General features: G+C 47.6%; 1 protein-coding gene across 1 annotated transcript in view; it reads right to left on the reverse strand.

The window, feature by feature from the left end:
- Positions 1-1343: 1343 nt before the first annotated feature.
- Positions 1344-16298, reverse strand: part of LOC309356475 (BOS complex subunit NOMO1-like) — a 35741-nt gene continuing 20786 nt past the window's right edge. Inside the window, exons 19-31 of the mRNA XM_081887940.1 lie at positions 16042-16251; positions 15150-15232; positions 13795-13954; positions 13075-13201; positions 12664-12777; positions 9975-10102; positions 9594-9735; positions 8316-8399; positions 4826-4936; positions 4162-4263; positions 3082-3201; positions 2231-2323; positions 1344-1783 (exon numbers count right to left, since the gene is read on the reverse strand). Of these exons, the coding sequence (XP_081744066.1) occupies positions 1652-1783; positions 2231-2323; positions 3082-3201; positions 4162-4263; positions 4826-4936; positions 8316-8399; positions 9594-9735; positions 9975-10102; positions 12664-12777; positions 13075-13201; positions 13795-13954; positions 15150-15232; positions 16042-16251 (1606 nt within the window). The 3' untranslated portion in view covers positions 1344-1651. The remainder of the gene's footprint in view (positions 1784-2230; positions 2324-3081; positions 3202-4161; positions 4264-4825; positions 4937-8315; positions 8400-9593; positions 9736-9974; positions 10103-12663; positions 12778-13074; positions 13202-13794; positions 13955-15149; positions 15233-16041; positions 16252-16298) is intronic.

The raw sequence follows: 16298 nt of genomic DNA on the forward strand, positions 1-16298 counted from the left end.
TAGCCTCAGGGTGGGGAACCTTGGGCCCGAGTGGACCCTGGCCAGCCACACACCCTCTCCCCAGAGAATGCACCCCTCGAGTGGTTTTCCTGGCTGGGATGAATTTCTGGAAACTCCGATAGTGTCCCTCTGGCTTGTTTGAATGGAGGGTAATACAAAGATGATACTAATGTCGTGCTCCCATTTGCCTCTAGTCCAGCACACGATCCTGCATGGGAGTCCCCTATGGCTGCCCAGAGGGAACCATGGTCCTTGGGAGGAAAGAGCTTCCCCATCCTTGCAGTAGCCTATAAGGGAGAGATAAGACCATTGACGCTTCTCCCACCCAACAGCTGCATTTGCGGAGGCAAATTCCTAGTTGTGACATCTTTTTGCTCCACTGGACAGGCTACATTGGGTATGTTCCTCTTTTTAACTGACTATACATAGAACTGACATATTTTTGATGGATAGCTCGGTTGGTAAAGCATGAGACTCTTAATCTCAGGGTTGTGGGTTCAAGATTTCTGCACTACAGGGAGCTGGACTAGATGACCCCCGTGGTCCCTCCAACTATACTATTTTATGTCAGCTGGAAGAGAAAAAACCCCACGAAGGCATGGTTGTCCCAACCATGTTGCTCTTAATTACTGGCTCCGTCTAAATTTAAATCCACTAAGGTCTACTGCCCTTAGTGACACAAGACCCCCATAAAAGTGTGTGGTTTAAAATTGTGCACTGAAAACTCCTCTCCTGCGGACTCCACCCACATCAGCTTCTCATGACAGGCTTTATTAAAGCAAAAGGGCTAATTGGACAGCGTCTGAAGGTCTTAGAGCAACAGAACAATCTGGCCCAACCATGTTGAAGCCTTCAAGCATGTGCAGCGTCAACAGATGGATACACATCTGCACAGGCATCCAGCATGCCCAGGAGCGCATGGTGGAGCAGTGGCAGTGTTCACCTGACCTCCTGACAGACCATATGCTGCTTTCTTATCATGAAGGAGAGGGGGAGGTCAGCGTGGTGCTAAAGTGCCAGCAGGAGTGCTAGATGGGTTCAGCCGGTGTGTTTGCACCGCACTGCACCAATCTCCTTTTCCCCCTTCAAATCAAGCAGCAGTGGCAGCAACCCCACGATCAGGTCAGCACCGCCATCCCAATATGGCCACCAATGCTGAGCCTGCCTGTGTTGGGGTCCACTGCAATCATGCAAACAGGACTGCATTTGTTTTGGCATGTTATCCCTAAGTACGTTTTGTTCTTGGGGTGGGGAGGGGAAGGGAAGGGGCGTACAGAGTTTAAGTGAAACGACACAACACTACCAAAGGTTTGCAATGGTAAAATATTAAAACTGAAACCAAATTGAACAGCCTGGGAGGCGAAATCAGGTTTTATTGGCTGCCATTCTTGTAAAACCGAGGAAAAATATAATAAGGTGTTATCTCCAATAAGTTCCCCCCGCAACTGCCTCCAGTGAGGATGATGTTCTCCGTATCAAAATCCTGTTGGTTCATCGTCACTGTTTTTTAAAAAAGCAACTGTGATATTCCATCTGGGATGGAACCCTAATGTAAACAAATGCCTTCCCCGGGTCCCAGGATTCAGTCCTGTTTAGGAGCTATGCTGGTCGAAAACGCCAGGACTCTAGCAAGACAGGAGCTCTTTTTGCCTCATGTCCGCCTCATCTTCTGCTTCTTGGCTTGCCTCTTCATGTCCTCAAGGCTCCCTGCATCAGAACCTGCCTGCCCCAGCGTCCGCACCCCTTGGAGACGGCTGGTTAGCTGGAGCAGCAGGGGGATCAGCTGGAGAGGGGGCAGAAAAATGCAGATGACCATGTTGGACCATTACAGCAACAATGGCATAATATAATCATTAAAGACAGGGTGAGGGAACCTCTTTTTTTGCTTCAGCCCAAGAGTCACATTTCCTGCTGGGCAGAGGATATGTGTCAGCAATGAGTGGGGACAAAGGCAAAAGTGGGTGGAGCAATTAATGTAAATTTTACCTTTGCTCAATAGACTAGTTTCTCCATTCAATGGCAGTCCCTCTCTACCCTCCCATCTAGGCAAGTGAGGGGCATTAACAAACTTCAAGGACATATTCCAGTCAGGCAATGCCACTTTAGCGTGGTGCCAAATGAGTTCCCAAGCCCCAGAGAGAGAAGGCTAGAGAGGCCACATTTGGCTCCTGAAAAAAAAAAGAGTAAAACTGCAGTACTACTTACACTTACACACAGAGAGACATTTTACCTTATCATGGTTGTAACCAGCTAACAGAAGCAGCAGCGTTAATGGCAGGGCGATGTAAGATCCTTGCGCAATATCCTGCTCAGGCAGCTTTCTCTGCAAACAAGTCAAAGGTGCGTAGCTGTTAGTTCCTACAGAACACTCTTAGTACAATTTGTCCCTTTGTTTAAAAAATATTTTTTTAAAAAGGTCTTGTGTAGCAGTTTTCCTCCCTCCCAAAGTGTGATTGCCCTTTCGTGTAGCCTTTCCCAATCTTTGGTCTGCCCATGTTGTTAGTCCCATCATCCCTGACCACTGGCCCTGGCACTTAGGGATGATGGGAGTGGTAGTCCAACAACATCTGGGAACCAAAGGTTGGGAAAGGCTCCTTTGGCGTTTTCTCGGGTTGCTCAATGGAAAGGACAAGAAGTATGTGCTTGGCAGCCATTGCTCCTCTTCCCCTGAAATGCACAGTTGCGGGGCAGTTGCTTAATTTCATCATCATCCTTCTCCACTATGCATTTTGGGAAGCTGCTTGTTTGCTATGTATTGGGACACATCTTAAGATATCGTAACAAAATGTTGCATGATGCTTTCGGAGATTGAGGAGCAAGTTTTCATCTATGTTTGGATATGATCAGATTTCATTTTGAATCCGCAGTTTTGAAATTGGGGGGGGGCAGCGGTTTCTTTGAATTGCACCAGGTACCTGGCTGTTAGATCACTTACAAAGCGCCAAAAATCTCCCCTTGGAAACAAAGCAAGACCCAACTTTATTGAGAGCTAGGAAAGCAGAAGAACTGGAAATGAAAAGGGAGCTCCAACAGAACTTTTCCTTGCCCGTTTGCAGAACAGGCTGGCCAGAAGATGCTTACCGTAGGATTGAAAACCAAGGTGATGTGTTTATGGTACCCAAGGGTGGTGAATGAAACTTGAGGCAAGGTGTAGTCGTACTGGGACCTGGAAAGTGTCGAGTCCAAAAGTACCACGTAATTCTGCCAATGAAAGAACAAGAGGGAACTGCTAGCATTCAGTTGGGGAGGTATACCCAGCCACGAGGGGCAAGCAAACAGGTTGTGGTGAGAGTTGGCAAGGAGAGAAGGTCCCATTCTGCTGCTCTCCCAAACCTGGAGCCTGCATCGCTTGCATTCCCAACCTTGAGTTAATGGGCCAGCAAGATAAATGCCACAATGCAAAGCTGAACAGGAGAACCACGATCTTCCAGTTTGTCTGTGCACTTGGCCCTAAGTCATGGGTCTTCAACCAGTCTGTCAGGACGCCCAGTTGGCTCCACAAAGCCATCCCAGTTGGGTCACGGTAAAGCTGTTGTTGCCAAATGGGACTCCGGCTACAGCTAACCAAACGAAAAAGGCACTCCCTGTGGCGTCTGGGCTAGACACATTCTTCTGATGAGAAACTCATTTCATCTATTTCTACGAGTGCTGCAAAGCGGCAAAAGACTTTTACAACCAGAAATAGATTTCTGGCTAATCCTACAGTAATGTGTGTAGCCAGGGAGTTCTCTACGGAGCAGGGATAGAAGCGTCCACTGAGGTGGGAAGCTTGGTTGTGTAGCATTTGCCATCTTGAGTCTTGTTTTTGGAAAAACCCCAAATCACTGGTTTTCAATAGCTTCTCCATTGTTTGGCTAGGGAGAAGTGTAAAAGACGGCTGGTTTTCATTTAGTAGCAATGCTAGGGCAACACTACGGAAATGGCTCTGTGAACTGCCATTTGAGGATTAATAATGCGCCTTATTTACACTATTAGGTATAAATCAAAAGTGAGTATGTGAAAGTAGGCTCTGTGCTGCAGGCTTGGGAGTCAGAGGTGGGCCTTGGGTCTGGACCAGTTGAAGACCACTGGGGTTGACAGTGCTAAGCTAGATGAACCAGTGGTCTGCCTCAATATAAAGCACTTTCTGATCTTCCTACGCAGAAGGAAGGAAAATAATACCTCTCTGTCCCGGAGCAGTGGTGGAAAGTGGAAGAACAGAGACTGGCCTAGTGAGACGGTGTGGACTGGGTTGTCAAGGTTCTCACTTTTGTAAAGCTTCACCTGTGAAGGGAGAAGACAGAGAAAAAGGCACACGGCCTTTACTGGGATGGTTAAGATGGCAGCAATCTCATCCCCCTCTTCAGTTCTGTCTCTTCCCAAGGCCCTTTGGCTCTAACTGCAGAGTTGCCAACGTGGTACCCATGGGCACCAGGGCCCCTGCCAGTAGAAGAGTTTGGATTTGATATCCCGCTTTATCACTACCCTAAGAAGTCTCAAAGCGGCTACCATTCTCCTTTCTCTTCCTCCCCCACAACAAACACTCTGTGAGGTGCGTGGGGCTGAGAGACTTCAGAGAAGTGTGACTGGCCCAAGGTCACCCAGCAGCTGCATGTGGAGGAGCGGGGACGTGAACCCGGTTCACCAGATTACGAGTCCACTGCTCTTAACCACTACACCACACTGGCTCTCCCACAAAAGGCCCCAGAAAATATTCCCTTAAAAATTCACAATGCACAAGAATGAAGAGGGATTGCCTTTAATAAATCCACGTCCCGGGCGGGGGGGGGGGGGGGAGGAGTCACACTGAGGAATCTCAAAAACAACTGGAAAGAGGTGCACTCACCCATAAGGTAGGCAGATGCTCCGAGGAAGTGATCACGTTGCCACTCAGATCAAATTGGTTAATTTGGCGGAAAGCGATGATATTCACATCCTCAATGTCATTGCTGCCAACCTACAATATGGAAGGTGGGGTGGGAGGGAAGGTTCCTTTAACACCGGGCAGATGGAAGGCTTCGGATTAAATATGCTGCTCATATCAGCTCTCTGATCAGCTCCCTCGGCCGTAAAAATGAACATTCACGCTGGATTTCAGGCACTGCTGAAAAATATGTCCTCCTTCGTGTATTGGGGGGGGGGGAAGGGCCATGCACAAATCAGCTTTTTTGGAGAAGAACCGGGTATGAGTTCCCTGAAATGTATTCCTCAAATTCAACTCCTAAAACCGAAATAAGGAATTAGGCAGCAACTGTCGGTGATTTCCCCACCTCTGATTCCATCACAAGAGGGCTGTGATTTAGAATGCCAAAGTGAAAGCATGATACTCCCTTAATGCTAGAACCCAGGAAGATAAACGATACGATTGTCTGTGATCATACAATAGTAGTTGTTCACGGAGAACATGAAGTATAGAATTTGCTATTGCTGGACTTGGTGGTTATCACCAACGTGGATGTCTTTTAAAGATCACTGATTCATAGAAAAGAGGCATACCAATGGCCGTTAGCCACAATGGCTACACAGGAAGCTGCCTTATCACGACTCAGCAGATTGGTCCACCTGGGACAGTCCTGTCCACATGGACTGGCAGCAGGGTTTCACAGAATGGGGTGTCTCCCAGCCCTACCTGGAGATTCAACTTGGGACCTTCTTAGATGAGAAGAGCAATTGCTGGAACAGGTGCCTGTAGGAAGGCTGTAACCAAGATGTCTGTGCAACAGCGCTCTCCCTGCTTGTGACACCCCACAGGTGGTATTCAGAGGCACAGTGACTCTTGAGACAGAACTTTTGTCACCATGGCTAGTGGATACTAGCAGGCTCAGCCTCCCTAAATCTGTCTAATCCTTTTCTAAAGTGATACGAATCAGTGGCTATTGCTGCATCACACGGGAGTGAATTTCAAAACTGCTGCAACACACCTTGAAATAGCAGGGAGGAGAAGGATATAAACAGAATGTCGACTTCATCTCCCTTTGCCAGAATGGGTAATTTTTTAGACCAGAGGTCCCCCAACCTCTGCTCATGGGTTATGGGTGGAGAAGGGAGAATGAAATCCTTTTTCCATGCACGATAAACCATTTTATAAACCTTGTGTTGTGTCCCCTCCCCCATGAGCTGCCTTTCCCCCCAAAACCAAAAAAGAAGACCCCAAACGACTTCAATTCGAATATAATAATTTTATTATTTATAACCCTCCCAACTGGGTTGCCCCAGCCACTCTGGGCGGCTTCCAACAAATATAAACGCCTAATAAAACATCAAACATTAAAAACTTCCATATACAGAGCTGCCTTCCAAAAGTTGTATAGTTATTTATCTCTGATGCTCTGATCTATTCTGCCTGCCCCTTATTCCTTACTCAGTGGCCTCTGCAAATGACTAGCTTCCCAAACAGCGATTATAAATGGTCTGTATAATTCCTGATGTTTCTCTCTCTCTCTCTCTCTCTCTTTTATGGTCTGAAAACTCTGCATGAAACTAAATAGACCGTGAATCCAGTAGTCCAAAAACTGTCTTGTTGCTTGACCAGGCTGAACAGAAGCCTCTTGCATGGAAAAACTGTTTGGATGCAGAAATAAAGTCCTTCCTTGCTAGTGACCTGTGAAACCATCTCCCCCGCCCCTGTCCTTTGGTGCCCATTTAAGCTGGCCTTATTACCCCAGTTAAGTAGATGCTGGGAGAGGATTCTGTCCATTGTAGCAAAAGCAGAGCCCGGAATTCACTCAGGGTCTAAGATCAGGCTTCCCCAACCTGGTGCCCTCCAGATGTTGGTGGACACTTGAGTGCATCCAGCCCAGCCAGTGTGGCCGATTGTCAGGGATGAGAATGGCTGGGAATCCAAAGCGATTTGGGTTGTAGGCAACTAGGTTTTAACTCAAGAGTTATGCCCACTGACATGACTGGACCTTAGTCGTCTTTATTCCTTTCAATGGGTTTATGTGGAATAGCCCTGGATACAATGCTTTGAAGTCGTCCAGGCCCCATCCACACTGAATGTTTAAAACAGTATCATAACACTTTAAACTACTTTGGCTTCCCTGCAAAGAATCCTGGAAGTGTAGCTTGGGAAGAGTGCTGAGAGATGTTAGGAGATCTCCTATTCCCCTGACAAGAGTTACAATTCCTGGAATAGTTTATCAATCCCTCTTCCCAGTGAACTGTGGTGTGATTCTGCTTTAAATTTAGTAGTGCAGATAGGGCCCCAGTTGCTGATTAGGACAACCTGTGGAGAGAGCTGTCTCCTTCATGCCCTATTCATGGGCTTCCTAGTGGTTGGCCACTAAGGAGGAAACAGGTTCCTGGGTTAGATGAAACTTTGGCATGGCGTACGTTCTTACATTCTTGTTAACCGTGACAGCCGAGCAAAACCTCCAGATTTAGGGGCAATGTACCTTGGAATGCCAGTTGATGGAGGACAAACAAGGGAGTGAGCTATCCCCTCCATGTCCAGCTTTTGGGATTCCAGAAATCTTTGAAGTAAGGTGTTGGAGTAGACAGACCAAATTCTGATCTAGCTAGGCTTTTCTTATGCTCCTAACTGAAGGATGCCATGTGCCATGTGCACAGAACAGCAGGTGAACAAGGTGTTAAATTTAAAGGTGGGAGAATCGCAGCATGCATGCACACGCACACACACACACACACACACACACAAAACTGGTAGTAGCAGAAAACCGGCTTCAAAGTTAGTGAGCAACGTCTGGCCATGTCTCCAAAAATCAATGAAGCAACATACCAAGCATTTTGGGCATTACGTTGCCGTATCTACAACAACCTTGTAGGGTAGGTCAGCAGCAGACGCTGCAGGGCATCCCAATTTGTAAATCAATCTCTTGCAGGGTAATCCTATGTGTGTCTATCCGAAGTATAACCCCCACTGCATTCAACAGGACTTGTACACACAGAAGCAAGGGCAGAGAACCTGGGGCCACCTTACAACTCCCAGCATCCCTGAGTAGCAGCCATGCTGGCTGAGCTGAAAGGAGCTGGAATCTGCTGACCAATGGAGAACACCAATAGCCTGATCTGAAGATAAGAACGCACATTTGAAAGGAAGACCTGGGGTTCCTACCTGATGCTGGCCCTACTCAGAGTAGACCCACTGAAATGAATGTGCATGGCTGACTTGGATCTGTTCGTTTCAATCTGTCTACTGCATGCGAGCCTAGAGAACTTTGAACCACTCTTGATTCCCGTCCAGGTCAACATCTGTATTCCCAGGAGCGAAACTATCCCACCCCCCTTGAGCTCATCATCATATATACTGTGCTGTTATGGGTAACAGCATCCCCTTAACCCAGAAAATCAGACCTTTGGTTCCAAGGGCTGCTTACCTCGATTGCAAAGTGCTGTGGAAGGGCTCTTTCGATGTGATCGTTGCCTTCAGCCTTCAGCTGGATGTGATACACACAGGCCGGCTTAAAAGAAAAGGGAAGAGGATCATTTAGTTAAACAATGCCATTAAGGGGGGGAAACCCAACGATTCCAATTCTTAACAACCAGTGACAGCCATCAGGTTTCTACCCAAAACATAACTGAAGAAACTCAAATTTCTCACGGCCATCCAGAGTTTTGGGGGAAGTGGCAGAGCATCTGCTTGGCAATTGGAAGGTTGCAGGTTCAGTCCCTGGCATCTCCAGGTTGGGCTGAGAGAGGCAACTGCCATTATCCTGGCCATTGGAAATACTGGCTGGAGGCCCTAATTCTTCAGGGGATGAGACTGAGCGAATTGCTTGAAACTGAGCTCCACCCACACAACACATTTAAAGCACTAAGATACCACAGTCAGGGATCCACTTTCAGAATCCTGGAAACTGCAGTTTGCTAAGCGTGAAGGGAGTTGTTGTTAGTAGAACCCTATTCCCACCCCCTCAGAGCTACAGTTCCCAGAGTTCACAGGGAAGAGGGAGTGACTGTCAAACCACTCTGGGAATTGTAGCTCTGTGAGGGGACAACTCTCAGCACCCTTAACAAACTACTACCCTTAACATAATACAGGCAACTCAGCCCTCCAGATGTTTTGGGACTACAACTCCCATGATCCCTAGCTAACAGGACCAGTGGTCAGGGATGATGAGAACTGTAGTCCCAAAACATCTGGAGGGCCGAGTTTGGGGATGCCTGACATAATACTTTGAGGGAAGCCATGGTAGCAGAGAATCAGAGTTTGAAGGGATCCTGAGGATCACCTCAGGGATATGCAGCTGCCCCATCTGGGATTCAAACATGCAACCTTGGCGTTATCAGTACCATGCTCTAACCAACGGAGCTATCCAGGCCTGGATACTGCTTTGAATGCATAGGTGCAGATGGAGCCTTAGCCAGGCACAAATCAAGTGGTCTAAAAATCAATCCCTCTTCCCAGGGAACTCTGGGAATGGTAGCTCTGTGAGGGAAGAAGGGGTCTCCTAACCACTCTCCGCACCCTTCAGAAAACTACAGTTCCCATGATTATTTTGGGGGAAGCCATGGCTGCTTAAAGTGGTATGATACTGCTTCGAATTAACAGTGCAGAGGTCAAGGATTGGACCTCCTGCATACAGGGCTGTGTGCTGTGAATTATTGGAAATCAAACATCAGCCCTCCGGGTTCAAGCCTGTGCAGGTTCTTACCAGCAGCCCCCGTAGCCTGAATTTGCCCTCTTCATCTGTCACGGTGTCTTCTCCATAAACACCGCACTCTCCCTGCCCAACGGCTTCCACTGAAATGCCTTGCTCGGGTTCGCCGTTTAGAGAAGAAACGGTACCGTAGCAGCTGAAGAAAAGAGAATGAAAGAGTGCTCAAGTTTCCATGGGGAGGAGGCTGGAAGGAACATGAACTCTATGGGGGGGGGGGAGAGAGAAACATTCAGTAGGGGAGGGAGGGAGTGGGGAGTTTGCAAGGGAGCTTGGGCATCTGTGCAGGCCATACTCAAAGCCTGCAGTCGACCCCATGCAAGGCAAAATTTGCCCAATGGCATTTTAAAAATAGAGGGGCATCTCACGTCTACCAACCTGTACGCCGTCCTGTAACCAACTATTGTGATCTTCAGGTTTTGCCCTTCCTGGACTTCGATCATTTGAGACGAGGGCTCAAAGCGGAATTCCTTCATCATGGGCTTGAAATAGTACTGCCCTGGGCTCTGCAAGAGGCATCAAACAAGGGGCCGTTATTTCACTCTAGTAATAAGAGGCGTGTTGCCTCTGAGCAGGAGGGGAGGCAGCGTAATTTAATGGCCTGACGGTCTTTTTCGAAGAGCAGCTTATGCAGGAGCAGAGACAAAGCACCATGGCACTTTCGCCCCCCCTTTGTCTTCTGGGCTTGCAGGAGACGATCCGCTTCCGGCCAAGCCTTATGAACTAAGCCCTGGGAGGACGCGTTGGGATTTCGAGATCAAAGCCAGCATGTAGCGAGAGAGAAATGTGTCCTTGCCTGGCTGCGGCAAGCGCTGAGTGCCCAGGAGATTAGAGGTTTATAGAACAGCAAGGCTAAAGACGGATCTTTCAAACTCCTACAAGCTATTTCATATACAGGAGTTCATTCAGACACTCACAGGGAACAAGCTCTCCCTCATCGCTCATGGGTACATTGTCTATGAGGTACCGTATTTTTCGCTCTATAAGATGCACCAGACCACAAGACGCACCTAGTTTTTGGAGGAGGAAAACAAGAAAAAAAAATATTCTGAATCTCAAAAGCCAGAACAGCAAGAGGGATCGCTGCACAGTGAAAGCGGCAATCCCTCTTGTTGTTCTGGCTTCTGGGATAGCTGCATTCACTCCATAAGATGCACGCACATTTCCCCTTACTTTTTAGGAGGGAAAAAGTGAGTCTTGTAGAGCAAAAAATACGGTATATCTGTGAGGTTCGAATAATCTACCTGGCGTAAGGCAGCTTCCTATAGGATGCAGGAAGCTAACAAAGTGGATCGGACCATTAAGAACAAAAGAGCCTGCTGTATCAGGCCAATGACCCATCTGGTCCAGAATCCTATTCCCACAGATGCCTATATGAAGTCCACAAGCAGGACCTCTCCCCTCTTCCAGCAACTGTTATTCAGAAGCATTTCTGCCTTTGACAGTGGAGGCAGAACATAGCCTGCTCCTCCAGGAATTCGTCTCATCCTCTTTCAAAAGCCACCCATGTTGGTGGCCATCTCTGCCTTTTCTGGGAGCAAAGTAAACAGTTTGAATATGCGCCGAGTGAAGAAGTCCTTTCTTTTACCCGTTCAGAATCTTCTCAAGTCCAGCTTCACTGGACATCATTCCTGCGTTATGAAAGGGGGGGGGGGACTTTTCTCCAGATGTTTTCTCTATGCTGTGCATAATTTCACACACTTCTATCCTGTCGCCCCTCACTTGCCTTTTCTCAAAACCAGTGGTTTTCAAGCTTTTTTTTCTCCTGGGCCAGAATAAAAATTTGCTTGCACCACACCAAACTTTGTACTGATAAGGAATACATTGCAAAACAAAAAGAAACAACTCCTAGCAGTGTGTGATTTATAGCATACAACACAACTGCTTTATAACATGATCATGGGACATCCAGAACGCACAAAGCAGTGCAACTACAGAAGAACACAAATCATTTCCAAAACAGAATTATAAACGAGCCTCTTACATGTGTACCTTAAGTATGGATACGAATTAAATGAGAGGTATGAGCTGGCCTGGCTTTTAACAGGTATATACCATTTATACTGGGTCTAATTTGAGACAAACACTCCTCTCCCCATCAACACACATAAGCTTTTCTCTTCCCTGATCCTTCATATTTGTCAGAGTTGAAAACCCTTGTTCACAAAAAAATGTCACTGAGAAATGTAGAATAGACAATGCTCTTGAAGAGAGGAAAGATACTATACTATACTACAATGACCCATTTGAATGTTTCTTTGATTGTCCTTGAATCTTCCTGCCTTGAATCTTCCTGAAGTCCTGTGTGATGTCAGCTGTCAGGAGCTAAGGACATAGGTACAATGGAATGATAGGGAGCCGTTCAACACTGAAAGCGAACCCCACTGGGATTGACTGCACTAAGGAGTTCCCCAATGGAAATTCCCTGGTGCAGCCACAGGAGTCCCCAACACAGAGCCCCGCTTCATCCATCTGCAGGTATGGTTTGGGTTCAAACCACACCTATGTAAGGACTTCAAAAGGGGCTCACTTTGAAGCTGCTTTAAGCCAGGCACAGGCAAACTCGGCCCTCCAGATGATTTGGGACTACAACTCCCACCATCCCTAGCTAACAGGACCAGTGGTCAGGGATGATGGGAATTGTGGTCCCAAAACATCTGGAGGGCCACGTTTGCCTATGCCTGCTTTAAGCTCTCGTCAAAGTTGGCCCGCAGGAGGTGGAGCCCAGTTCCCTGGTCTATGTACAGTGGTACCTCGGGTTAAGAACTTAATTCCTTCTGGAGGTCTGTTCTTAACCTGAAACTGTTCTTAACCTGAAGCACCACTTTAGCTAATGGGGCCTACCGCTGCGCCGCCACCACGTGATTTCTGTTCTCATCCTGAAGCAAAGTTCTTAACCCGAGGTACTATTTCTGGGTTAGCAGAGTCTGTAACCTGAAGCGTATGTAACCCGAGGTACCACTGTATAAATAATAAAATCATCATCATCATCATCATCATCATCATCAGGCCTCTAATGATTTTTCAGAGAGCAGATACAAAAGAACAGTTGTGGACGTAACCCTACCAAGTTGGGGAAAGTCAGCATTCCGTTGTCCTGAGTCAGGAGGTTTGAGCGAAAGACGCCTCCACTGAGGGACAGGAGGACTCCCGCAAGGGGATGGTCATCTTCTGATTTAATCTGTTTAAAATGAAAAAAAGAAAAGCGATGCAATACCACATACCCAATCAGCAGCTGACAACACAGTTCAAAGAGCACAGGTGTGTTACCCTCAGATAAATGGAGAGCCACCAAGTGGAGAGACATATTCACCTCTTTGGCAATGGTTGGGAGAAATCTTTGGCCTCCCATAAAATTTGGCACTTTGTGTGCCTCATTTTCCTCAAGCAACGTTTCCCCCTTCCGCCCTCTGCCCATGTGAATTCTCAAGAGAAGGAACAACTCTGCTGAGGTTCCAGAGGACACGGAAGACGTTACCTCAAAAGTGACTCCGGCAAGAGCGAAAGCTTTGAAGTCCCCAATGGTCCCTTCCACGGCACTCAACACAAAGCCTTCTTTCTGAGCGGTGACTGTGTATTCCAGGTCACTGTGAAGAGGCCCCACGCTGCAAAAATAAAGGGAACGTAAGAACATAAGAGCCTGCTGGATCAATCCAAAGGCCCACCTAGTCTGGCATCCTGTTCTTGATATCCGTCCAGACGCCTGTAGGAAACCACCAAGCAGGACCAGAACACAAGAGTACAAGAGGGAAACAGTGTCATAGGCAGGAATTTACCAGCCACAACACTGTCCGAAGGCCTCTGGTTTAAAGGGAATCCCAAGGCAGTCAAATGATCACAGTAACCCTATACAGAACTGGTCTATTTGTCCTACAAATGCCTCAGCTTCCAACTCTTTGCTCGGGACCATATGTTCGAAAGCCCTGCTTTGCAGAACTGGTTAACCCTAGAAGACGTCAGGTGGGATTCGGGGGGACGGGGAATCTGCCCTTGTATGGGAATGACCTCCCTGCCCCTCCCCTGAGGAACAACAACAACAAAAAACAGTCCTGAGGATCAAGGGACCCTTAGAAACTGTGAGGGGACTGCAAAAGGAGGACAGCCAGCCAAACTGCAGACATGCTCTCTGGTAAGACCAGAGGTGCCTGGTAGATGGCCTCTGGACCCAAACCCCTGGGAATTGGCCATAAGGGCTTACCTGTATGAACCTTTGTCGTCTGTGAAAACCGTGATGAGTGGCGACGGCGCTCCCTTTTCGCTAATGACGATCTCGACACCCTCCAGCTCGGGATGGATTTGGCCTTCCAGGAACAAGCCCGCTTTGCCATGTATTTCTATCAGTTTTCCAGGGCAGCTCTCTTAAATTGAGGAGGGGAAGGAAAAGAGAGAGGATAGTTAGGGATTTATGGAAACTTTCTAACTCCCTCCCAGGAGGAGATCATTTCATTCTCTTATTATCTTCTGTGAGATGGTGAACAGATTTTTTAATTATTCCTTTCTGTTTAGGAAGGCCTCTAGACCATAAATGGCCACATGCTTTTTCGATTTTCATTGCCAAAGCTGAATTACTGTTATTTCTAACGGTTGCTGTATTTCAACCTTTTCCCTCTGATCTGCTGGATCAGGCTGAAGGTCTATCTCATAGAATCGGAAGGGACTCGCCAGGGTCGTCTAGAATCAGCTCCCTGCAACGCAGGAACCACAGCTAGAGAATCCCTGGCAGGTGGCCACCCAACTTCTGTTTAAAAGCCTCCAATGAAGGAGAGGAAGTCCATCCACTTTTGAAGAGTTCTTGCCAGCAGAAAATTCTTCCTAATGCTTATTTGGAATCTCCTTTCTTGCAACTTTAATCCACTGGTTCAGGTCCTGCCCTGTGGATGTCGCGAATTCTCCACGGCGCTTTAGCAGAAATGCTCAGAGTTCTAGGTTCTTCAATGTAGTGCAGTATATTTATTGTGAGTTATATACAGTATATACAAATATACACAATAATCTACAGGCTATAATACACAAGCAGTTCATATAGTCCAACAGGGTACCTGGCTGCATCTTAAGGCAAATAGGAAGACCTTTCTTCTCTCTCTCTCTCTCTCTCTCTCTCTCTCTCTCTCTCTCTTACTGCTGGACAGGTTTCCCCTTTAGACCGATGACAGCCAATCAACTGAAAGCACATTGCTGCTGAGTCTTTCTGACTCAGCACTTCCACAGAAAGTTTTGCAGGCAGATTGCATCAGCCAGTTGCCTCAACTAGCAAACTGAAGCCTGCAGACTTACTATCTCACACAGCATTCTGTGAATCCCACAGTGGAGTAGCAGGTCCACTGTCCTGTTCTCACAGTGGCCAAGCAGATGCCCCTGGGGAGCCAATGGAAACCTGCTGTTTTAGTGTTTTATCTCTGCTTTGCTGCATTAGCGGCATTGGCCCCTTCCTTTTACAGCCTCCTAGTCCAACCCTCCCTGATTCAGCCCCTGTCCCAGGCTTAGTCGCTCGACCCACTGGGCTGTGCAGATCCACCAGCAACTTCCCCGCGCTGAGCTACAGCCAAGATTTACCTCCACTGACAACCGTTTCTATTGAAGGCGGGTAGAAAAGGAGCTCTTTCGAGGATGGCGTCACCGTGATTTTCTCCCCAGACCTGGAAAAAGAAGCATAAAAGAACATGGGAGCTGGAACTGTACGGTTGAGTCCAAACGGCTGTCTCAAGATGGACAATGCTAAAGGAAGGGTAACCTTTCTCATCCTGAGGGTTGCATTCCCTCCTGGGCGGGGCCAGAAGGAAAAAGGGGTGGAGCATCAAACACAAATTTAAACTTTATGCAATAGCCTGGTTTTTGCACACATTCAAACGCCCCTCTCTGACCTCCAGAGGCACAATCAGAATTCAAGGGCAAATCTAGAAAGCCTGCATGCCTTGGGAACGGGGCCACCACAAAAGAGGTGACGCCAAAGGGTGTCGTCCCTTTGGGGGGTGACACTTTGGGAGGGAGGAATGAGGGCGTGGGCCGGCCCCCTTGCGGTGAGGTTAATGTTTTTAAGGGGGTCAGGGATGTTTCAATGCTTCTTTGATTGCAGAGTGTATTTTTATAAGTCGTATACACTAGTATTGTTAATTGTTTTAATTGTTTCTATTGTGTATTCTGAGTTTTCTACGTTGTAAGTTTATGTTGTCAGCCACCCCGAGACTTACAGCTACAAACAAGGTGGTATACAAATTTAATAAATAAATAAAACACTTGGGGTGCAAAGCAGGGCCAGAGAGGGGTGTGACCTAGCAAGAGTGCCAAGGGCCAAACAGAGAGACCTGAAGCGCTACATTTGGTCCCTGGGGCCTGTGGTTCCCAACCCCCAGTGTGCTGAAGCCTGAAGAGACAGCAGTTCAAACTTTCCTCGAAAGCTTCTATAACAACAAGAAAAAGGACCTCTCTGGGCAGAAGACAAACGTACCTCGCCCAATAGGAAAACTCGTAGTGGAACGGCCCTTGTAGTTCCTCCACCATTTCCTGGACTGGAGGCTCAGATCCTTCCTCTTCCAGGCCTTTCTTCTCCCTCTCCTGCCTGCGGGCCTCAATCTCGGCCAGCTGCTGCTCCCGACGCAGCTCCTGCTGAGATTTCAGGGGGCCAAGCACCAGGTCGGGTTCGCTGTCGATCGAGGATCTGAGACAACAAAACAAGAGAATGAATCATCTGAATGCAAAACTGGC

This window comes from Podarcis melisellensis (genome assembly GCF_964234715.1).
Source record: "Podarcis melisellensis genome assembly, chromosome: 14".
NCBI lineage: Eukaryota > Metazoa > Chordata > Lepidosauria > Squamata > Lacertidae > Podarcis > Podarcis melisellensis.